The sequence below is a fragment of the Hoplias malabaricus genome, chromosome 9 (genome assembly GCF_029633855.1).
Source record: "Hoplias malabaricus isolate fHopMal1 chromosome 9, fHopMal1.hap1, whole genome shotgun sequence".
NCBI lineage: Eukaryota > Metazoa > Chordata > Actinopteri > Characiformes > Erythrinidae > Hoplias > Hoplias malabaricus.
This window is the reverse complement of record NC_089808.1, coordinates 17,489,619-17,515,497: the sequence shown is the minus strand read 5'-3', so window position 1 is coordinate 17,515,497 and position 25,879 is coordinate 17,489,619. Positions and strand designations below refer to the sequence as shown.

The window sequence follows — 25,879 nt, the reverse complement described above, 5'->3', positions numbered from 1 at the left end:
TAATTAATACAAAATTTATCAAGAGACTTGATTCAATTTTCAGCTCTGGAGATGCGCAAGTTTAGCTTACTTTTCGTCGATTTTCACCACTCGTTGGATGCAGAGGCTCTCTGAGGTCCTGGGAGTGAAGGCGTCTCACTTAGTTTCGCGGTTCTCCCGCGGAAGTTTCCAGGCTGAGTCAGCGTGGAGGTCTTTCTTCGTCGGTTGAGTCGCCTCGGCGTACTCGGAGCGTGATGACGCAGGCGGCAGGATCCTCTCTTTGGCTTACTGTTCTGAGCAGGAGTGTCCAACTATATGGATGTTTTGGACGAAAAGTTTCGCTAGTTACTGCAGATCCAGAACTGAAAATCGATTCAATAAACTTACTTATTCTACGACTTTCTTATATCTCGGCGGTGTTTTCTTACTCTGGCCACGAATAAGTTCACCTGCTTTGATCAGTCGTGAGATTAAACTTAGATTGGGGGATAAAACATAAACACGATTAAAAGAAAAGAAGATATTCAAATCACTCGACGCATTAGTAAGGCTTCATACTCTAGCTAATTCAAGACGTCTCTTGTGAGCTTTGATGAAGTCTTTAAGGTTCTTCTTTGTTTCGTTCGTCGGCGTGAAGAAGAGATAGGCGTCTCGCTTGGAGAGGTTGAGCTTGAAGAGATGTTCTGAGCTGAACCGCTGAATTGTGTTGTTATCTTGTCTCTTTCTGTTCTGCTCGACTCTCCTTTTTTTTCAACTCTCTTCACTGTGTGCCGAGCTGAACTGTTTATCAAAGCCAGCGCGGTCACGCCCTAATGGGAGGCGTCCTTTTCCGATTGGATGCGAGTTCGAGGCTCATGTGACTCTCACGAGAGAGAGAGAGGAGGGGGAGTTTGAATCAGCGATTCACAGAAACGGAATATAAATTTCACTTATTGAAATTTCTTATACATTTAAGTAACATATAACAATGAGTATCCTGGATTATTAATATCAAACATTTACATAAGATTTCATCTTGGGTACGTTGTTTTTACGTCCCGTTTACAATGATACATTAGAGGTATTAATTCTGGTGTTAATTCACTTTTCTAATCAGAGACAGAACTTCTTTTCATGGTTGACAACAGTAATACACATCATTTCATTAGAAGGTGGACGTTCATCTGAGGACACAGAAAGTGACATTAATACATATTGTTTATACACATTAATCAGAATTTGATTTCATTTCCGTTATTTGTTTAGGCGACCCCGAGCGAGCACTCTGTCACTCTGCGTAGTTTCGCCAGTGTCCATTTGGGGTCGCTGTTGGTCCATGCCGTTGGTCGTCGCGTAGATGAGTCAATGGGGTTGAGATGACAACTCTCTAAGAGTGTTATGGGGGTTAGATCAATGACTTGGGTTCCCTCATATTCTAGGCGAGTTAGTGTTTTAGTATCTAGCTCGATGGTGTGTTTGGAGAAGAACTCTGAGATTTCTATGTCGCTCTCATATTGGTCAGGGTTTAGGTGATACAGGGCCAGGTCTCCTACATGTAAGATTGCGTTTACGGGGACGTCTACCCAGAAGGTTTGGCTAGGAAGGAGTACCCTTTCTGAGGTGTCATGTTGATCATAGGTTAGTAGGGCCTCTCTAAAGGGGGTGTTAACCAACCAACGATTTCCAACAATCTCAGCTTGAGTACTAGTTACCAAACGTCGGGGTGTGACGACTACCAGGCATTGAGTATTACTCATCATGGGCTTGAGGCCACAGATCCCATTTGCGCTGTCACAAATGAAAGGTTTGCTAGGGCACAAGTAGTGAATGTCTTTGGTGAGTGTGCACATAAGCAAATTGGGTACCAGATATAGGTCAGGGTTATCGTCTTGGTATGCTACAAGAGATGTTGTCTTTACACGAACGTAGGCAGAATCTTGCCAGAAGCCAACGTTGACAACATCTTTCAAACGGTATATGTTTTCAGGCGCCATTATGGGAAGGTTAAATGATGAATGCTAATTCTCGGTCTTGAGGATTAACGTAAATTGGGATGGCGCTACCTAAGGTATAGGCTAGGTGGGCCTGGAGATCAGTAACTACTTCTCGAGTTGCTGTAGACAAAATCTCCTGTACTAAGGATAGGGGCACCAGGTAGGGAGGAATTCTCCCCATGGCTAGGCTATCTACAGAGGAGCTGATTTCTTGTAGCATATCAGACAATAACATATTCACAAGCTGGATGTGGGCAAGGTCAAGTTGCACTACTGAAAGCATAGAGTTAACCGTCTGGAGCGTTTTGTTCAAAGCGACACTGTGAGCGTTGAGCACTACGACGGTGCCACGTAGGGTTTGCCAAATTGTTTGCAGGTGCTGCTGCTGTTTGTCTAATTGGGTTTTAATGTTTGGAATTTCACCTTGTAATTCCCCTACTTGACGTTTAACAGTGGCTACATTGACGGTGGACGTTCCGAGACTCAGTAGTGATCCCACAGTTGCAGCTGCCATTAGCAATCCGCCTATGAAGCGTTTAGGTCATTTGTTAAAACCATTTAGTTCTGATTGCGTTACGGTGAACTTTTGTAGCTCGCGGAGCATATGAGTTACGTCGGCTTCAGCATGGCTGATAGCTTCCTCAGTCCATCTAACTCCATTCCAGGGTCTTGCACCCTGAGTGTCCTCAGCCTGGTTAGAAGCTCGTTGCCTACTAAAGAGTGAGAGAAAAAGGGAAAAGGGATAGGAGAACTAAGGTGTGAGTAGAAGGTTGTAATTGTTTGTTAACCAACACCCTTCCTGCCTTTGGTTCTGTCGTTTATGATCTAACACAAGCGTTAGTATCCCCTACAAGTCCCATGGTGGTTGTGTGTGGTCGAGCTTTGTTTATTTTGATCCTGTAAACAACGGGGGACCGTTTGTCTGTTATCTTATAGGGACCGGACCATCGGGGTAGGAGTTTGCGGGCCAAATTCCCCCGTTTTTCGCGACCTTCCAACAGGTTGGACAAAGATGTAGTACCGTACCTTGTCCCCTATTTGGAGTTCGTCGTGGGATGCTTTGTGATCATTGTACGCTTTGCGACCTTCTGCACTTTTTTCCAGTTTCTGCTGGGCAAAGGCAAAGGTGGCTTTGAGGTGTTTCTGCAGATCCTCCATATACTGGTGAGTGGTGTAGGCTACGGCTATGCTAGCTTCACCTGGCTGATATAACAGATGTAGAGGCAGAGTCATCTGTCTCCCTGTCATCAATTCAAAGGGTGAGACCCCGACCGCATCGTGTGGGGTTGCCCGTATGGCCATCAGTACAAGGGGTAGTTTGACATCCCAGTCTCGTTGGTTTGCTGCTACGTACTTTTTCAGTATGCTAACAACAGTTCGGTTGGCTCGCTCTACCTGACCTGAGCTTTGAGGATGGTAGCTAATGTGAAGGCTGGCTTTTACTCCTAAGAGTTGCCAGAGCTGCTGCATGACCTCAGCTGTGAAATGTGTCCCTCTGTCGGAGTCGACACGGTTGGGTAGGCCAAACCGTGAGAAGACATGGTTCATCAGTAAGTATGCAGTGGTTAGCGCTGTGTCATTCGGTGCGGGGAGGCATTCTACCCATTTAGTGAATGCACACGTGACTGTGAGGAAGTACTTGTTACCTCTTACTGTTCGAGTGAGTGGTCCAACCCAGTCTATCTGGAGGTTTGACCAAGGGAAGGATAATCCTTTCTTTTGCAAGGGGGCTCTATGAAGAGGATTTGAGGGTTGAAATTGGCAACATACCAGACAGCCTTTAATGTAATCAGCCACATCTTTTACCATGTGGGGCCAATATGCCACCTGCCGGAGCGCATGGTGTGTTGCTTTGACCCCTTTGTGTCCCGCAGATGGGGAGTCATGGGCGTGCATCAGCATCACCCCCCTGTGGCACTGAGAAACCACGAACGTAGGTGAAGTGTGCGAGTCAGTGGCATGAACTAGCAAGCCTTTGACGACTTCGAGGGACGCTCTGGCGCCGTATAGGTCTTTAAGGCCTGGTATGGTGTCAAGATCTTGTGCTGTGATGGGATATGTAAATGGGTCAGAGACATGGCTAAGCATTTTAGAAATGGATGGGTCTCGAGCTTGGAGAGTAACTAAGTTAGCATCCGAAAAAGTAGGGTTAATAGAGACAATGGTAGGTTTAGCATTGTCAGGCGATGCCTTCGTTACAGTTTCGAGACCGTGTGACAGCTAGGATTTCGATGTCGGGTGGGTTTGAATAAAGGGAGGAATCGAATGTCCACGATGTGCCTTCGCGGGCCCCTTGTTTGGCTAAGCTGTCTGTTTGATCATTGAATTCTTTGTCATCTCCCGGGACTCGGGAGTGACCCTTCACTTTCTTCCAGTAGATCTGCAGGTCATGTGTGTCTACCAAGTGTTCGCATGCCGCGAAAAGCTCTTTGTGTTTGACTGGCTTTTTGTTTGACGTGGTGTAGTTGTTGGTTTTCCACAGTCTCAAGTGGCATGTGAAGCTTAGGCGCGCGTAGTTGGAGTCTGTGCAGATCACTAACGTTTTTATGCTTTTCTGGACCGCAGACTGGATTGTGATGAGAATTCCTGCGATTTCAGCATATTGGGAGGACTGAGCACCCAATTTGAAATTTAGGGGTTCGTGAGGCTATCCGTTTGTTCCGATAATACCCACCCCTGCCGTCAGGGTGTGTTCTCGGCGGAACGAACAACTATCTACATACGCAGTGACAAGGTCTTTGCATGTGTTAGGATCGAAATAGTGGTGGTTAGCCATGGTAGGTAAGAGGGTTTCTGGAGTTTGTGGCACTTGGGAAGGAATGTCTCCTTCGCATCGCCTGCAGGAAGCAAGGCCTGTGCCTAGGGGGCTCTTGTAGTTTTGTGCGTAACGTACCTCTAAGTCAAAGCTTTGGAGAGCCATTAGCCAGGATGCTACTCGAGCGTTAGTTACTATACCCTCTCAAATTCGTTGGCTGTTTAGGAAAGTGACTGGCTGATGATGAGTTTCAACAATCACCTTCTGACCACCTAGGTAGTTGGAGAAATGTTTGACTGCCCACACTGTTGCTAGTAGTGCTTTTTCGCAGTCACTGTATTTGTTTTCGGCAGCCAGCATAGTTTTACTAGCGTAGGCTATGACACGTTTGTCTCTGTCGTGTAATTGGTACAGACCGGAGCTGAGACAGTAGTCCGAGAACCCTACTTCTAGGTAGAATTCTTTGCTACTGTCAGGATAGGCAAGGCATGGAGCCGTGCACAGTTTCGATTTCAGTGCCTGCATGGCGTGTTCCTGGGCTTCGCCCCAGGTGAATGGAGTATCCTTTTTCAGGAGGTCATAAAGTGGACGAGCTAGGTCCGCATAGTTTTCTATGAATTGTCGTGAGTAGTTGCATACTCCTAAGAAACTGCGGAGTTCCTTAAGATTGGTGGGTGCTGCGAGGTTTGTTACCCCTTGCACTCGACTCACTTGTGGTTCAACACCATCAGTGCTTACGAGCAGACCGACGTAATTCACTTTTGTTCTGCACCACTGACATTTGGACAGTGATATTTTCGCACCTGCTGTTGTAAGCTGGTCAAGAACATGATCAATCTCGTCAATGTGTGCCTGTAGGGAGTGGTTACGCATGAGTATGTCGTCCACATATATGAGGGTGCCTCGCTCGCGGGCATCAGGGCATGCTTTGTTTAAGAAAATGTTGAACTCCGCGGGTGAGTTGGCATATCCAAAAGGGCACCGAGTGAATGTGTACTGTCGGTTTGCAAAAGTGAAAGCGAGCTTGTGTTGGTCTTCTGCTTGCACCGGGATGGTCCAGAAGCCAGAGGTTACATCGATGGTGGAAAAGTATTTAGCGTTTCGGACCGAGGGGATTTCTTGCTCCAATTGTGTCATCGGCCACCGAGACAAGGGAACCAGTTGATTTAGTTTCTGATAGTAGATGGTTAGGCGCCATTTACCATTTGGTTTTATGACTGGCCATAATGGTGCCAAGTACGTGCTGTTGCAGGGTCGAATTATGCCCTTTTCCAGCAAGTCATCAATGATTTCTTGTACCGGTTCATAGGATGTCAACAGAATTTTGTATTGGCGGACAAACGTGGGTGGTGCTCCTGGACGAGTGGGAATGCGCACTGAATGAATATCAGTGAGACCACAGTCCGTTGAATCTTTGGCAAAAGATTTTTGGTATTTAAGAAGCACTTCACAGAGTTTCTCACGTTCTTCTTTGCTTTGGAGGGCGTCGGCCTCCTTTAGAACTTGTTCGACTTGGATACGGAATTCGGAGTCAGATAGTTCTTTTGAAGTACGTGAATTTGAAGTGTCTTCCCCCGCTTCGGGAAGAAGAGATGGTTCCCGGGAGGATTCCGGGGATGAATTTAAAGAAAGAACCATGACCATCATTTGATTGTCGTCAGCGAGATCTATCCTGCAAATGGCGTCTTTACTCATGCCCAGAGCTGAGAAGAGAGCAACAGCTCGTGTCGGATGAGTGTAGAACACCTTTGATTCTGGATGATCAAGAAGCAGGGATTCAGGCATTGGTCCTATGATCGGGATTCGCAACTCAAAGTCATGGAATTTCGTACTGACTAACTAACCCAGAGGAGATGAGTGAGGGATCGTCAAGGGTTGAGTGGTTTCGTTCCGTACGAACAGATAGGTGGATCTTGCTCGTGTTTCCACCAAAGGTGTGGCTTCGAGGTTGAGGCCTAGTTCGAAGAACTGAGGTGACGGTTGGAAAAGTGCATGCGCGTGGCTTATGTGTTGGCCAGGTCGCATGACTAAGCGGATGGGTACATTTGCGGTGTTCGCAGGTACCACAAGTGAACCTTGGTTAGTGACCTGATAATAGTTTGTCCTGAGCCTAGGTTGCTGAAATCGGAGGACCAGGTTTCCGTTGAAACATCAGTCAAAGACCACAGCACACTATTGAGGGTGTCTACGTGGACATCGAGGGGCACCAAGAAGTCACTTCCAATATAAGCGCCGTGCGGCAAGTTAGGGACGACCAAGAAATAATGGGTGATTACCCTTTTGTTCCACTGGATAGTTAAAGCGCAAATTCCATCAGTGGGTGACGTTGCTTTTGATGTCGGGTTGAGAGGGAAGCGACAAGGACTGCTCACCAAAGGAATATTTGGTTGAGTGAGGCGCAGAGAGTTAAAGAGGGTTTGGCTTATGACGGACTTGTCGGTCCACAGAGCCAGAACTGCATTGTCCACATGATAGTCCTGCATTGTGAGACCATTCACGATGGGAAGGCCGGGAGCGTCTGTTGCGGACGGTTTAGTGAAAGTGCACAGGTATGTGTTCCGTTGTTCTAACATGGCACTAGGGGGCCAGGAAGAGATTGCAGTCTCTGGCGTGGCCGCCATGGGCTCAGTTTCCTCTTCCTCAAAGTGAGGGATCTGACTTGGTGGATCTCCTATTGATTCAGGCCGGATTTCGAGACGGCAACACTGAGCTTCCCGGTGGTGTGGGGTGCAGATGGGCAAAGGCTCACGCACTTGTGCCCAGATCTTTGACCTTTTGAAGTCAATCAGTGGTTCGAAGCGATTAAGGAGATCTTTGCCGATGAGGAAGGGAATTGTTTCGAGAGGAAACACATGAACTGGATGCACTAACGTCATTGGTCCAATGGCTAAGTGTATTAGTGCCATAGATTGGATAGTGAGGCCTGCATGTGAATACGGCTGAATTTTAAGAGAACAGTTTTGGAGCTGTATCTCGCGATTTTCATGCTGCGCAATGGCTCGAACCTGGTGGAACAAGGCGGGAGACATGAGCGTGACATCTGATGCAGTGTCCAACAGGGCCTCATGTACTAGCCTTCTCTCCACAATGGTGGACAAATAGAATTTGCGTGCAACCCCTTTCTCAGTTAAGTGTCCCATGAATTGTCGGACGGGTGTGTCGCCTTCAATGACTGAAGGGTCATTTGGTGTTAAATCTTCTTTACCGTCAAACTGAACAACCAAAACAGCACTGGAGGGTGGTTGCGAGTCACCCCCCTGTATCATTGGGTCTTCAGTGTTTGTTTGGGTCACGAGGAGATTGCACGGTGTGCTAGAAGACGGAGCTTCGCTTGTCACTTCTTCTACATAACTCTCTAACATTTCTGGGGTGTTAGAGGATGGCTTTGGGTTAGACCGCACAGAGGTGATAGAAAGAACGTCAGGTTTTTTCTTTTTCTCTTTGCAAATCATTGCAAGCATTGATTTCCTCTAACTCCTTAGAGCGGCGGATGTCCTCTAACTCCTTAGAGCTGAATTCCTTGCCTTTAAGCTTGTCTTTGGTGTGATTTTTTTTATTTTGATACCAGTATTTCTCTTTCTTTTCTCTATTAGAATCAGAAAGCTGGTTGAGCTGTTCGCTCATATCCCTTATGGGGATGTGATGGTTTTCCACGGCCCGCACCGCGGTTTTCTGCAGGGTAATAGTCACGACCATACCCAGCCCTGTCCCGAGGGTTCCAGAAATCTTTGTCGCGATTTCTGTCTGGCCTGCGAGGAGGGTAGCGCTTGTATTGGTGTGAGGGCAGATGAGCATTCGGGCCCTCACTGGTCCACGGAGTGGAGGAAGGGTCCAGGGCGGATCTTGGTGGATCGGCCTGGGTGGCACCTTCCAACTCTAAATGTGGGGAGCTGGAGTCGACATTAAAGACTTGGGGTGTTTCGGACCGTCTGTTGGGAATTTGTTGGGATTTTAGGAAACCCCTGAGTGCTAAATCACGCAGCTGTCTACTAGACAGGGTGCGAGGGCAAGCTGAGACTCCCAGCTGATGACTGGTGTGGGGATGGAGGTTTTGGATAAATAGTGATTTGAAATTTAACTCTTCCTCCATTCCGGAGTCATTTCTAGGTCCGAAATACGCCTGTCTGAGTCGGTTATAATATTGCTGAGGGGATTCCTGGCGTTGCTGTTTTATGTTCAAAGCAGCGGCCAGTCCGGTCTGTGACAGGTGGTTGGAGAATTCTTCCTCCAATGCTTGGCACAGCACATCGTATCACGCTTTTACATAGTCTGGCTGACGTTCAATGAAGTTACTGACGTCTCGGTTGGAGGTCAGTTTAATCACATATAGTCTGTCATCTATGGTGATCCCGGGGAACCTTTGGAGGTAGAAGTCAATATCTTTTAGGTAAGAAAAGATATCGTTAGAACCGTCAGGTTTGGGATCAAAGCGGGTTATATTATGCGCGATTTTATCTAGGTCCTTGTATGAGCGACCGTGAGAGGGTAAAGGTTGAGGGGACTAGACACTGGGTTGCAGGGCTCTGGGTCTAGCAGGGCGTTGTAAGGGACGGCTGACAGGAGACACAGGGGAAGGTGAAATACCCGTTGATACCAGAGGAGGTGCTGCAGCAGCTCTAAAGGTTACGGTCCCTGAGTCTGGTTCCTGATCCTCACCATCTTCCTGCTGGTCCTGTTTTACTATAGCGGCACTAGGTGACACGTCAGGAGTGATCTGGGGCAGTGTGTTCCCTTCAGCTATTTCGCTTTGAAGTCGACTTAGCTCTGCCTCTACCTTTGCCTGCTGTTGCCGTGATACGTCGAGCTCACGTTCGCTAGCTCTGAGCTGTACTACAGCGAGGAGGGCTATTTGACCTAATGCCTCAGTTCGGGGCTTGCCCTTGAGGATGTCGGTTAAGTGGTTCTCTACCCACTTAGCCACCATGTGGTCACGATGGGCCTGTGAGGCTTTCTGCACCGTCTCTGCGAGTCCAGGCATCACATCATTGGTGATGCTGGTCAGAACAGAGAATGCCTCATCCCAGAAACCTTCTACATATACTTCCGAGGGAAATGTCCCTTCTGCCATGTTAGCTGTGTTTTAACCTGCAAGGTGTAACTTTCTTCTATTTAGTTAGGATTAATTCCGTTAATCCCTTTTCTAACTAAACCGAACTAAATTCACCTGTACCGCGTGCTCTAAGAGTAACTGCAAGTCGGTGTAGTGTTGGAGTTCACTTGTGAATCTCTAAGGGAAGTCTGTTAGTAGGAGAGGGTGGAATGAAAGTTGCTATATGCAAGTGAGCAAAAGAAGAGAAAAAAAAATTTTTTCTTCAATAATTAAAATTATTAAAAAAATATCGAATTAAAGAATTGTTGAAAAATTTGGATTAAAGAATTTTAAAATTAAGTAAGATTTATTACTAGATATAATTTCCAATTAAGGAATTATGAAAGTAAAAGAATTTTCCGAATTAAAGAGTTATTAAGAATAGCGAGGTTAAAAGACTCTCTCTTTTAATTGCGCTTGTGATCTGGTATCAAGTTAAAGTGTCAATCTCTAATTACTGCACACTGTCTGCTGTAGCTGTATCAGCTGACTATGCTTCCAAGCCTTTACTTGTAATTATTCAGATGTGCATAGTTTAGAGACAGCCACTAGAGCTGTAATACCAGGTCTTATCAGTGTGAACTGGTCGACAATTTCAACTGCGATAGCAAGTTTCTCCACTAGAGGGCACTGAAGGTAAGTCTGAATGGCAACAGCAAGCTTCAGTATTTAAGTTGAACTTAAATTGTAATACCAGACTGGGGCACCAGAGGGCGACAAGCAAGTTATAATGCAATAGCAGCAATCGACACCAGTCGGCGCTGGTGGAAATCCTAATAAACACGGCACGAGCAGACACAATATAACACAAATGGGAATTTCCACTGTAGCGGGAAGTTTCAATACTAGAGGGCGTTATCAAATTAAAATCTAAAATGGAATAAAGATTTTAAACGCTCAGATACTTTATCAAAAATAAAAATAAAAATTTAAAAGGTGAACAGAGATTTTACACTAAGGTATTTTAAAAGAATTTCACCTGTAATGACAACTTTTAAACACCAGAGGGCTGCTAAACACTTAGGTTGCCTCGGCGGACAACCTCCCAACCACTAGAGGGTGTAGGGGAATCAAACGTCAAGGCACCACACTTGACCACAAGGAGGAGCACGGGAGGACACGCTTCAATAGACGCTAGTTATGAAGTAGTTTTCCCTGCAATTACGCGCTTATACCACAAGAGGGAATTAGTCTTCCTCTGTTTTGGGGGCGTTTTGAATTTCCCTCCTTAGTTTCAGCTCAGCCCCTTCAGAGAGGGTCGTTCCTTTTCTGAAACTGCGTTCAGTCTAACTGGAACAGCTGACAAGAGCAGATCGCTCTTTAACACAGCCGTATTTTCGGCTGCTTCTTTTTAATAACCTCCCTATCGCCTAGCGCGCGATCTCGTTATTAACGCTGGTAGCGACCCAGTTTAAAACGAATGGAGGTGTTCGGTTCGGTGGACTCTCGCCGGGATTCGCGGCTGAGGGGTCGAACCGACGGTACTTATCCCAGAACGGAGCTCCGCGTAATGGGGGTGTACCCAGGCCTCAATTTAATGCATGCAAAATGGCGCAGAGCTGCGCTCTTTAAAACAACCAAGCTTATTTTCTCAACGGTATATACCACAGAACAGTTTTTCAAAACTAACAAACACAACACGAAATTGCCCACATCAAGCTTTGAATCTCAATCGTTATTCAGCAACACAAACAGCGGAAAGCATTTCATAAACCCAAGCTGAGATTGTTTCAGTGTTTTACAGTTTGTACACTAAAAAGCCTTTTTCCTGGCCCCATGTTGGGCGCCAAAAAAAAAATAAAATAAAATAAAAGGCTTATAGGCCTATATATAGCGTATGTTGGTCATACACCGTGACCTCTGTGAATATTTTTAATATATATATTTATATTTGTGTTTATAGCGTTGACCTTATCCAAATTCTTATGATCTCTGATATTGACTTAATGATATTAATTAAAGTTTATAAATAGCTTAAGCAATTAAAACGTTAATAATTAGTTTGAGAATGGGTAATAGTCAAGCTACGTGAGTACTTCAGGATTTTCAGGAAAATTAATGAACAAACTGTATACACTGTGATTTCAAATAATGAAGGTTTTATTAACAAAGAGAAGGATATTTACTTAACATAGCGTGATCTTGAAATCTCACGTCATCAACGCAGGGGAAGCCGATTCGACTTTAACGATACGCTAGGCACTCTGGCTTGTGACTAAAGTGTTGCTAACTGAGGTTTAATTAATACAAAATTTATCAAGAGACTTGATTCAATTTTCAGCTCTGGAGATGCGCAAGTTTAGCTTACTTTTCGTCGATTTTCACCACTCGTTGGATGCAGAGGCTCTCTGAGGTCCTGGGAGTGAAGGCGTCTCACTTAGTTTCGCGGTCCTCCCGCGGAAGTTTCCAGGCTGAGTCAGCGTGGAGGTCTTTCTTCGTCGGTTGAGTCGCCTCGGCGTACTCAGAGCGTGATGACGCAGGCGGCAGGATCCTCTCTTTGGCTTACTGTTCTGAGCAGGAGTGTCCAACTATATGGACGTTTTGGACGAAAAGTTTCGCTAGTTACTGCAGATCCAGAACTGAAAATCGATTCAATAAACTTACTTATTCTACGACTTTCTTATATCTCGGCGGTGTTTTCTTACTCTGGCCATGAAGTTCACCTGCTTTGATCAGTCGTGAGATTAAACTTAGATTGGGCGATAAAACATAAACACGATTAAAAGAAAAGAAGATATTCAAATCACTCGACGTATTAGTAAGGCTTCATACTCTAGCTAATTCAAGACGTCTCTTGTGAGCTTTGATGAAGTCTTTAAGGTTCTTCTTTGTTTCGTTCGTCGGCGTGAAGAAGAGATAGGCGGAGAGGTTGAGCTTGAAGAGGTTGAGCTTGAAGAGATGTTCTGAGCTGAACCGCTGAATTGTGTTGTTCTCTTGTCTCTTTCTGTTCTGCTCGACTCTCCTTTTTTTTTCAACTCTCTTCACTGTGTGCCGAGCTGAACTGTTTTTCAAAGCCAGTGCGGTCACGCCCTAATGGGAGGCGTCTTTTTCCGATTGGATGCGAGTTCGAGGCTCACGTGACTCTCACACGAGAGAGAGAGGAGGGGGAGTTTGAATCAGCGATTCACAGAAACAGAATATAAATTTCGCGTATTGAAATTTCTTATACATTTTAGTAACATATAACAATGAGTATCCTGGATTATTAATATCAAACATTTACATAAGATTTCATCTTGGGTACGTTGTTTTTACGTCCCGTTTACAATGATACGTTAGAAGTATTAATTCTGGTTTTAATTCACTTTTCTAATCAGAGACAGAACTTCTTTTCATGGTTGACAACAGTAATACACATCATTTCATTAGAAGGTGGACGTTCATCTGAGGACACAGAAAGTGACATTAATACATATTGTTTATACACATTAATCAGAATTTGATTTAATTTCCGTTATTTGTTTAGGCGACCCCGAGCGAGGCGTAGTTTCGCCAATGTCCATTTGGGGTCGCTGTTGGTCCATGCCGTTGGTCGTCGTGTAGATGAGTCAATGAGAGGTCACGTTGAGTTCAATCAGTTTGACCATCTAGGCTGTCTGTTTAGTGGGCTCGAGATAAGGACTGAGACACTTAGGAGCCACTGTCATATACGGCTTATGGCTCCCCACTCTTGTTTGATGTCCTTTTGGTCTAAGAGCATCATAAAGTGGATTTGTTATCTTTATGTTTCTGAAGGGAGGAAGAGTGTCGTAGCCAGGTTCTGGTCAATCCTTTGATGTAGACCTTATGTGCGTGCGTAAGGTTCTGTGTGTGTGGGGGGGGCTGCAGGATCTTTGCATCCCTGTGGTTTGTGGAATGTTGGCTTCGGGACCAGACGAAGGTCCTGGTCAGAGTGAGAAAGATTTAATTCAAAACTTTATTTCTTTATTTCTTCATTTTGATTTTTCATCCGTTATTCGGTCCATACTCCACTACACAGGGGCCAGATTATGGCGATGCGCATGTAGGGAGGAGAGACAAACACAGACCCATGCTTCAAAACACATACGTTACACACAAGCTAACAGACCCAGACACTGAGACATGAGTCAAATGGTTTTATTCGGTAGCCACAAGCTCAACAAACAATAATCAGTACAATAAACATTGTTTCAAAGCTTGGATTTCTTTTAATTGCTGCCTTTCCCCCACTGAGGCCATTTAAATACAGCATTTGTGAGGGAGGTTGCTTCACTCTACAGCAAATCAGGGTGAAGCTCCCACCTTCCAAAACATCTGGAATTTAAAAGGTACTGGGGTAGAAACAAGTGTAAACATCAAAATTAAACTTGGGAAATCAAATAAAAATAAAATACACCGTAACCAAAGACTTTTCCAGTTCGGTGAAGGTAGAGGCCACTTGGATAGGTGCATGAGACCAGTTTCTCAAGGAAAGGAAAGAAAAACATTGCACGAAGTTGCCATTAGGTGTAGACAAGATATATACACTGTTAATTTAAATTAATCATTTACTTTATGAATAACTTGGGGTCTTTATAGACTCCAAAGGGACACTTAGAGAAATATCAGTAGGAGGTTAAAGTAAACACTTGGAGACATAAGCTTAAAAAGTAAAAAGTATTGAGGCTCATGAACTCTTCAGTTTGTAGTCACTAACATTTAGATTATTTTAATAAAAAAATCTGAAAAGTGCCTACATATTTATTGTGGTTTTCATCAGATTTTGACCACTTCAGATAAATTTCAATACTTCTAACTGGTTTCTATTACAAATTTGAAGGGTTTTCTTTAACATTCAATTTTGATACTGTTTCTAGTTTATTCACTGCCTCAGCAGGAAGCCTCAAAATGTGGGTGTTATTTCAGGCGGAAATGGAAAAAAGGCCTGGATTGTTTTTTTAAATATTTCAGTAATGATCTTCTGTACTTGGCAAATTGGTTTTTGCTCCTAAAGAAGCAGACCTTGTCAACATACTGCTGCTGTAGCAAATGATTAGTTACCTGTTGACATCCCCTGTTTGAATTCAAATCTTGATTCAGTATTTCTCCAAATTTTTTTTACTGTCTGAATTTAATTTGGGGTTGTACTTAGTGGTACTGTAATATTGTTTAAAGACCTTATCCTCACTCAGTATATTGTGTTTCTGCAGATCTGTATGGGATATAACATAGCTGCAGCTGTAAATGTTAGTGAAGAGCCTCTTTCTCACCTCCCAAAATTAGACACCTATCAGTATTCAAAAATGCTACAGAAATAAACCAAAATTTAATTGTAAATCTGAAATGTAGCAGATTTTCCTCATAGGGAACACCTCCAAAAATGAATTTCCACCTGAGCGGTATTGTGGCTAATTATCGTTTGCTGTATTGATCCTCGAGCAGATGTTCACAAATAATGTGAAAGCTGTTTATTTATGCATCCCATTACAAATTATTAAGGCTCCACAAATACAGAATTGAAAATCATCTATCATTATAAACAGCATCATTATTGTCTGCTTGGATATTCCCACATATGCCATGCATTACACTACATAAAAAGCAAGTAGCTACATAGCATCATTTGTCAAACCTCAATGTGTACTGTTTCCTGTATCTGTCCTAGTTATTCACATTAGCTTTGAACAGACATTTAGAGCACACATGCCAATTTCACCATAGCACATGTTCAAACACACAGTTTAGGTTTTCAGTTCATGGCTACACCTAAACAACATTCTCTTGGCTTATGTTTCAGGTAGTGTTATTGCATCCACCACTGCAAGCATATTATTGCCTATAATACAGGTGTAATTGATTGAAACTGTTATGTAGATATCAATCTAAGTTGACCCATTTACAACTCTGTCCTCAATAAATGAATAAAAACTGGAAACATCTTACAAATAGGCAGTATATGTCATTATTTTGTTCTGAGATTATTGTATATATTATAAGATTATTAACGTACATTCTCAATTTTAGTTCATCCATTATGTGTTTTTAAAACCATGTTGGTGTTTACAATTTTCAAAATTAGGCCTTGGTTTCAGAACAAGATTTCATACATAGCCAGCTAAATTTAAATGGGATTTTTTTATGATGATTATTATTATTTTTTAAATCACTTTTTCTGTGTATGTGTACATTAATTTGAATTTCTGAAGTGCATATTGTCTCACAAATTCCTCCACTTCTGATACCAAGCACAATTTAGATTGTAGCACCCCCGAATCGGAGTATCACAAAATGTTTGCTCAAACTATGGATTGGACTCTGGTTGATAATTTTTTTTTACTGGGCTACATCAGCCTGACATCTTACATGACTAGTCAGAATGAGATTTGTTATGAACCAGATACCAAATACAACATGTTCTGGAACAGTAATCTTGCAGCATTCTAATCACTGCACCTACGGATAAGAGATAGCCTTCAATCCATGGTGATGCCTCAGTTATTTGAGGCAGGGAGCTTAAGAAAGCACATCTGGGATTGTCCTTTGTCTCCTCTTTATAAATGTCATGATAACGAATGCAGCTGGCATAATACATCTGGCCACCTAGAACATCTGGCTGTCCAGTGGCATTTATTTTTTAAGTGAAGTTTTTAAGGCGCAACAGCTAGGTTAACATGTCTCAGAAGCAGCATGTTCTTGATGATTTTACTTAAAATATTGGATGAAATTATTGCTTACTAGCAATACTAAACATTTTGGTCCAGCACTACAGTAAAGAAGCAAATTTAGGCACCAAACTTACATTGGCTCAATGACGGCATTTGGATTAATTGAAAGTTTTGCTGAAGCTTTCCTATGCTAAATTTGCAGTGCCTTCTTAAATGACTATGATTTTCATTCAGAAAATTACTGGTACAGAAAGGAACGAGTGATTTTTGTATGAAGTCAGAAGACTGTCCAATATTTCAGCTGCCAGAGTGTAAGTCTCAGTCAGAAAACATTAATGTGTGCGATGCTCTGACTGTTTGGCAAGACTGTGAACTGAGTAAAGCAGGGCCAATTTGGCAGCACATGGTAGCAGTTTTGTGTTTACAGCTCACTTTCCAGCCTCAATTTTTTATATATTTATTTGGGTTTTTTAAGACCAATACATTTAAAGAAAGTGTAATTGTAAGCACTAGATGCACCTGGCTCTAATTAGGAGGTAAATTGTATGTATAGTTTATGTGGAATAAGGTGTTAGTGATTAAACAGCACTGGACCTCTGTGTCCTCACCTCTTAGACTAATGGTTTTCTATATGCAGATAATATACCCTTTATTGATTTATATTCAAAGCAGAGGCGATTGCTCTAAGACTGCAAGAGAAGCTTAGCTTCCCCTAAAATGTCAAAAAATAAGTTATCAAATATATACTGTTATGTGTACATGTCATTGAATAAATATGCACTACAACGCGATCAACTTTTGTTCAGAATCAGCTTCTTATCACTGGTAAAGACGTGGCTTTCCTCTCAATCATTCCCGCAGTTTCACAGTGCTTTAAACAGTGTGGACGCTGAGCGTCCACGGAGTTCAATAGAGAAGCAGCGAAGTGCAGCGAAACGAGACGAGTCATTGTATAAATGCTGGGCTTTGTCCCGCCCATCGGATGCTCAGCGTCTCTGGGGTTTATGGAGCAGTGGGCTGCCCTCGGCTGGCCCGGACGCTCAGCTTCTGCATGATGATTGGATGATCTGTCTGAGGCTGAATCCCTTTTTGATTGGCAGCGAAATGAGCAAATCAGCAATCCTTTGGTGTAAAGATCCGTGAGAGCATTACATTTTCATTCTGTTTTGAGTTGAACCGGAGACTTAATCCTCTTAGCGGCATTTTCTTTGTTAAAAACGACTAGCGACAAATCGAGCTTCTATTTCTGGTGGGTTTTTTTTATAGCTGCTTGTTATTGGAGAATGAGTTCTATCACTCTTTCTGATTTCTATCGCAGTTTCTGTCCAGCGGGTGCTGCTGAGCCCCTCCACCGTCACAAAGCACTCACAGGCGGGCACACTTCACATGGGCCAAGGCCGTTTAAGCAGCCTAGCTCTGCTGGCCATTGAGAGGACACTAGTCAAGTCCCTGGAAAAGACGCCTTGTTGGTACGACAGGGTCACAGATCATTTTCTTGAAAAGGAACGGAGGGTGGAATTTATGTATAAATAAACGGACACATTTTATGATGTAGGCAATTTCCCTGCATTTACAATCCTTTACTGTCAAAATCCACGTTAAATATGTCGACTAGACAAGCTGGTGTTATAAATCAAACTTCCCTTCCACCATAAATTATTGGCATTATTTGCCAGGTTCTTGAGTTATCCATTCCACCTTAAGAGCTGAAGCTAGTGTTATAGCTTTTGAAATATTTTGAAATGTCTGTTATTCCACTTTATCCATTTAAATCACACTTTCACACCAATTATATGTGATGTAAACATACATTTACCTTCTTAAATGAAAGGCAGAAATGGAAAGAGCCGCCACCATTTTCCTGCATTTACAAGAAAGCACTGTCTAAACCACATTAAAATTTTAGACTAGACAAGGCTGGAGTTATTTACCTTTCAACCATAAATGCAATTTTAGGAGGCAAACCTTTGCGTCTTATAATTTTCGTATTCAAGCATTTAGTCCCACTTTAAATGGGTGCGTTTAAGAGTCTTATTTGTGTTATTCTCCAGCTTCTTATTGAATACTCATTTCCACCTTAAACAGCTATGCGAAGGTAAAGCTAGCGCTAGGTTTTCTAAACCAAACTCGTTTTTAAACACTCCTTTTCCATTTTATCCATTTAAGACACACAACCAAGTGTACATCATGACACTAAAACATCTACCTAGTAGTGAAACACTTATATTTTCTGTACCAAGCTTGATTTCTCCTTTACACCTTAAATAGGTGAATATGCAAGGCTTTTCAAGCACAATTCTTACTCCTTCATTTGATTAAAACACACACACACACACACACCACAGAGAAACACACATGAATCTGCCTCAATTTCTTTAAAACAAACAATGGTATTTACATCTTTCAATCATGCTGTTATTCATCTTCATATAAAACACACAAAACACATTGTTGATACCTTTCAAACATTGCTATGCCTCACTTTCTTTATATAAAACACACAAGCTATGGCATAAACTCATTTTAATCCATACACATGAGTCTGTACTTCTATATATATATTTAGAAATAATTTGCTGTTACCTGTTCAGGAGAAAATTAGCCAGCTCTGGCTCTCTTCTATAGTGTCACTGCATCTAAACCGCCCCCACGTTTCAAACACAAGGTCAATCTTTCCTCTCATTTTACTGATCATGTTTCTTATCATGAAGATTTTTAGAAGGGCAGTGGGGATTTTTGGGTAAAATATAAAGTTAACTCTGTTCGCTTGGTCATTTCATGGCTGCAAGGCACTGGTTGTAGACCTGGCAATGCGGTGGGTTTAGACTATTTGTGATTGGACAGAGGGCAGGATCACAGGCAGGACCTCGGAGGGTGGGATCACAGGGGCTCCACTGCGGACTGGGCATTTCTCAAAGAGTTCTGTCATTCCTTATTATAACTTATTCTTTCAAAATAAATAAATAATCAAACATTTTTAGTATGATGAATCAAACATTTTTAGCTGTCTTTTGGATATGAGAATTTTGTTCTGTGTTCAGGCATTCTGTTTTAATTGAGCCAAATAGGTCTGTGTAAAATATAATTCCGTGCTCTGTACAACAAAGAAATATATATAACACATGAAAAATGAAGCCTGACATATAAACAATTAAAAGCCAAATAATTTGCTTATTTGTCTGACAGATGAGTACAGTATATGGTCCAGTATTATTTAATTAATATCAGCTTATTCCACATTACCTAGGGGTTCTGCAGATTCTCTCCTGAAAGTGTGGCTCATATGGACAGCCAGAAATCTGTCTGCTTGCATTTTATATGTGTACCATTGGCTTTGTGCTAGCCTTTAAGTTTTTCTGTGTTGTCGTCCCAATGAAACAAGTGTAATATTGTCAGTTGCTTACGAGCATGTGAATATATATACCAATGTTATTGCATTATGTTAATGGATTTCAACAATTCCCCTTTATAGCCATCTAATGAACCAATGAACCAGTATACTGTGGACATATACTCTCGATGATTGCTTGACACACATCAAGTGATGTTGAAGGGAGATTTTATAGTTAATTTAGGGATTTTAACAGATGTTTATGACTCATTTTTTATGTAGTTTCTCTCTCTCTCTCTCTCTCTCCCTCTCTCTCACTCTCACTCCCCCCCTCTCAGACGTCTGCACTGTACAAGGAATTATATCCACATGCATTTGTTTGTGTCATTCATGCTGAGAGCCATCAGTATTTTTGTGAAGGATATTGTGTTGTATTCTGGAGCGACATTGGATGAGGCAGAGCATGTCACAGTCGAGGATCTGAAATCCATCACTGAGGCTCCACCTGCCAACAAAGCACAGTTTGTATGTCTTTCACATATCCATCATAATATACAGTTATGCAATATACTTGTGTAATAATTTAACACTCTCAATGTTAAGTTAACACTAATAGTGTTGATTTAACACTGGAGAATTTGCTGTGTTGGTTCAATGATTTTTAAAACTGACACATACTTTTAAAGGCATAGTTCAAGATTGTAATCAAAAAACCCTTTTTATTAAATTCAGAAGATCTTTCCTCACCATTTGCTAGCTCTCCAATCAGTTTGCCTGCTTGAAACTGGTCTACTGTGTTTACGAAGCCCCACTGGCCAAGGAAGTGCCCAACCCACAGAGCACTTTGAATTGCACACTAGGCATGCAGTCAATAACACCACCACACAAAACCAATATCATACCACGGTCACCAAAAGCAAGATGACAGCACCACAATAAACCACCTCCAAAAAGAGCACAACCAGAGCACCTGGGGTGACCCACCCCTTGACCACAAAACAAAGAAAACTAAAACAACAAGAAGCACCTTTCTGGGTGCAACTACACCAACCTGCACCGAAGTAGTCACATTCACCCACAGCTTAAGAAACTCTCACCGGATAGGCCCCATTTCCCAACAGCTGCATTCAGCGTGAGCAATAATAACCAGCGACCTACCGTTGATTCAGCTACCTGCGCTTCTCTAGTTCTCAAGCAATTGGCTCCAGGCACCAGCACACGTACACAGATTAAGTTCTCCTAGTAGAGGCTGCAACGCACCAGACAACTCCCGCCGTCCCGTCGTTTAGACAATGTGGAAGTGAACTAACTTAGGTGCGCTCCCTTTTATCTTCCCCTAGAGATCACATGCTCCCTACCTGGGTTCCACCCACTCTATAGTGGGTGTGTCCCTATAAGACCGCTACTTGTCTTTAAAAGCTGCAAGAGTCCATGTTTTTCCTATACAGAACTATTAGGCATTTAGCCATGCCACATTCACCCCCTCTTTCAAGGTTCACCGTCCCGGTGAAAATAAACCCAATAGCGTAATGGTTATTGCCAAGGTCGAAAAGAAATAGGAGCACAATTCGATGTAACTGAGTTCAGAACAGCAGCACGGGGGAGGTGGAGCGGATTTGAATGTTGTCCTGCCGTACTGCGAGAAGAGCGTCTAATCTCTGGTGTAGGATGCTCGTTTTGCTTTTCTGGGCTACCACCCACAGCAGCAACCAGAGACACTCTCACTGTCTGTAGACTCCTGATCACTTAAGACCTGACCCAAACTCTGCCCCAGAGGAGTCTCGACATCAGCTGTACCTTGACCCATGCCAGCCCTAGGTCTCACACAAACCACTACTCCAACAGGACCACTCTCCTCCTCAAGCTCTTCATTGACACTCTCCTGAGGTGACATAGCCACAGGTTTCTGAGCCCCTTCTCCATCTGATACTGGCTTCATCTCTGATCTATGAATGGTTTTACAGCACCCCTCTCTTCCTACTTGTCTGATCTTATACAAAGTTCCCACTGTGTCCAAGCATTCCAAAACCTCAAAGGTAGTTGAACTCCACACATCCTGAATCTTAGATCTACCTGGAAAGTGATTTCTGCAGCGAACCAAAGTACCTGTAGGCAGTATTGGTAGTACCGTATTATGTTCTCGCCTACGGTAGGCTGCCGCTGACTCTAAATGCTCCCTCGTAGTAGCATAAACTTCAGACAGATGTTTTCTATGTTGACCCACCCATTCGGAAGGATCTAGATTCTCTACCCCATCTTCCACCATGCTTCCCAACAACCGATCAATTGGTAACTGAGGTTTTTGTCCAAACAACAGCTCATAAGGGGAATAATGTGTGGACTGATGTATTGTAGTGTTATAAGCAAACAAAAGATGAGGTAAAAACTGAGGCCATTTGCGTTTCTTTTCAGGTGGCAGTGTGCGAAGAAGATCATGCAATGTTCGATTAAAACGCTCACACTGTCCATTGCCTTCAGGATGATAGGGTGTAGTCCAGCTCTTCTCAATACCATAAATCCTACAAAGACATTTCAAAAGTTCCCCCTCAAAGTTACGCCCCTGATCAGAATGGATTCTTTTTGGTACGCCATACACAAAAAAACACTTCTCTGTAAGGACTTGTGCCACAGTACTGGCTTTCTGGTTGGGCACTGCGTAGGCCTGGGTAAATTTTGAGAACACAGTGAGAACTAACACATTTTCCTGTCCATTATTTGCCTTCTCTAGCACAGTAAAATCTATAGCAAGAATTTCCAGTGGCCTAATGGCTAACAAACTACCCATGAAGGTCCGTATTTTGGGTTGCGTCGCTTTAGCGACTGTACACCGTGCACACTCTGTACACCATTTTTTTATGTCCCGCCACATGTTTGGCCAGTAACACCGTTGTCTCACGAGATCCGTAGTGCGCTCCACCCCCTGGTGGCCATGATGGTCATGAAGAGCCATCAACACTTCAGTCCGCAATGCCTTAGGTAAAATCAGCTGAAACACCGTATGCCTGGTTGGAGGCAACTGTACTGCTCTGTAGAAAACTCCCTCCTTTTCCACAATTCTTGGCCACTGCCTAACCAGTTCCCTAACCCCTTCTTTCTCACCCTTCAAGTCTTTTACCATAGGTATCTGCCCTCTCCTCCAATAGCCCACAAACGCTGCCACAGTAGGGTCAGCAGTTTGCAAGACCTGCAGGTCTGCCAGGCTACGTGATGGAATAGCATCCACTGCCGAGGATAAGGCCACCTGGGGCCCTAATGTTGTCCTATTTATAGCCAAAGAAACGTCAGAGGGAACCATAATCCCCCCTACACCTACTGAAGGCTGATCATCAGTGGTAGGCAACCGAGAAAGGGCGTCAGCATTACCATTAACAGTACCAGGCCGATACTTGATCTCATAATTACAGTGCCAACTGAGATGCCCAACGCTGTTCCACCGCACCCAACTTCGCGGATTGCAGATAGCTTAAGGGATTATTGTCAGTGTACACAGTGAACTCAGCACCTAGCAAATACTCCCTAAACTTCTCTGTCAAGGCCCATTTAAGGGCTAACAGTTCAAGCTTCATTGCACTGTAATTTGACATATTTCGCTCACTAGGACGCAATCCTCGACTGGCAAACGCAATAGGACGTCGCTGTCCCCCCTGATCTTGGGACAGCACTGCTCCCAACCCTGCATGGCTAGCATCAATCTCCACCACAAAAGGGCTTGTAAAATCAGCATATCCTAATACAGGTGCACTCACCAGACGATCTTTTAGGGTCTGAAAGCTTAACTCACATGCCTCATCCCAATGTGACGTTACTGTGCCAAGCAACCTTGGCTTGGGCTGTCTCTTGGAGCCCTGAAGAGCTCCCACCAGTCTATGAAGGGGTGTAGCTAACTTGGCAAAGCCCTCCACAAAACGCCTATAGTAGGAGGCAAACCCTAAAAAGGATCTCAACTCTTTAACAGACGTGGGACATTTCCAATCAGCAACCACTTGAATTTTCTCTGGGTCTGTCTCAACTCCTGACGCTGATATCACATGTCCCAGATAGTTGCAAAAAAATTACATTTTTTTAATTTGAGCTTCAAATTGTGTTGTTTAAGGCGGCCCAGCACCATATCTAGTCGCTGCAGATGTTGCCGGAAATCTTGTGAAAAGATAACAATGTCATCTAAGTACAACAAGAGCGTGTGAAAGCTCTGGTCTCCAAATATTCGCTCCATCAGGCGTTGGAAAGTACTAGGTGTATTACATAGACCATAGGCATCCGATTAAACTCGAACAATCCAAAAGGTGTACAAAAAGCAGTCTTTTCCCTATCCTCCTCTACTACAGGTACCTGATTATACCCACTCGCCAAGTCTAAAGTGCTGAACCACTTAGCCCCACTCAGAGCATCTAAGGACTCTTCTATTCTGGGCAAAGGAAAGGCATCTTTGCGAGTCTTGGCATTGAGCTGGCGGTAGTCGACACAGGCGAATTGACCCATCCTTTTTCTGCACCACTACTATTGGAGAAGCATAAGGGCTAGAACTAGGACGCACCACTTGGTTTTCTACAAGCTCCTGAATGTGAGCTTTCACCAAGTCATATTGTGAAGGAGGTAGGCGCCGATATCTCTGCCTCACTGGGACTGAATCCAGTAAAGGGATTGTATGCTGAACTAATGTAGTGCAACCCAGATCTCCCTCATATTCAGTAAAAACACTGATACTTTCTCAGCAATACTTGAGCCGCCTCCTGTTCTTGAGCAGATAAGGATGGCCAGGCAAGTTGAGAGAAATCAATACCAGAATCACATTCTGGTTGAATAGACTGGACAGTAGCTACATGACACCGGTCATCCCTATGGACTTGTATTACCCCTGAAGTAGACAAAGGCTGAACAACATGCAGTTCCCCCAGTACTGTCTTGGGCTGAAGCCACCGATCTTGATCACCCACATTTACAACTGGCACCTGCAAAACGCCTTTTCCCACTGACACAAATGCAGAAGGGATAAGAAGATCACATGGCAACTGGCCATCTGCAAAAGACACGGGCTCCAACAATCCAGCTGAGACCACAGAACCGTAGCCATCATGGCATGAGGCTGAAATAAATGTCATGGCACCTGCCGGCACCCGAACCGGAGGACCCCGTTGGACCCGAACAAAACCAACCCTACTATCTTGCTCAATACGCTTTAACTTTTGACATTCAACAAAAGCCTGCTGCCAGACTTTACCTGCCTGCTGGACATCTGGAACCTTAAAAAGAGCCTGCCCATGTTGTAAAAACAATTCCTTATAGCATGGCCCAATAATGTTCATGCCTACCAGACCTGGAATTTCCCTTTTGGAAAGATTTTGGTGGGCTTCCGGGACGTTCTTAGTGACTAAAATACCCATTTTTGGTAAAACTTTGCCCAAAAGATGAACATCAACCTCCACATATCCCACATAAGGTATCTCTAAGTCATTTGCAGCCTTTAACTGAAGCCATGAGCAGGACTGTAAAGATGATTGAAATCGCTGGGATAAATGTTCTTCAAAAAATTCTTGAGTTATAGTACTCACCATGGAACCAGTGTCCAACAAGCAGGTTATTGTCACACCCCCAACAATAATCTCTACTGTGGGGCAGTTCCCAATCAACTGTGCGACATTAGATGGATTCGAGCCCACAACCCCCCCTCCTGACACTTGGGCTAGTGTGTCAGGGGGCATTAGTTTTCCTGCTGCGTACCAGAACGGCTTGAAGCCTCTCCGACATCAGGACCCCCCTCTAAAGGTGTTCTACAAAGGCGAGCAATATGCCCCGGCAGATTACATCGCAAACAGATCACTCTGCCCCCTGCCTGAAACCTACCCCTGGAATCACGAGTAAGTGGCCCACCCCTAGACTGGGTACCAAGAGGAGTCATCTCTAAACGCTTCATGATAGCGTCTAACTGCGTTTGTTGCTTTCGAAGTCCCTCTTTTAAGTCAGCCAGCTCATCAGTACGTTGGGCCGTGACAACATTCGCATCCACCCCACATTCTACTGCAGCTGTATAAGTACAACCAGAATGAGCCCGGGCTCGAATGCTAGAGGACTCACCCTCCTCTACCCAACGAATTGCTTCACTACGGATTGCAAAAAAAGAGAGATTAGGGTCGGATCGGACTTGACGTC

At 43.6% G+C, this 25,879-nt stretch overlaps 1 protein-coding gene across 1 annotated transcript in view; it reads left to right on the top strand.

Moving 5' to 3' along the window:
- pth1r (parathyroid hormone 1 receptor) overlaps positions 1-25,879 on the top strand; it is a 115,022-nt gene that overhangs the window by 69,104 nt on the left and 20,039 nt on the right. Inside the window, exon 7 of the mRNA XM_066680919.1 lies at positions 20,071-20,257. Coding sequence (XP_066537016.1) covers positions 20,071-20,257 — 187 coding nt within the window. The remainder of the gene's footprint in view (positions 1-20,070; positions 20,258-25,879) is intronic.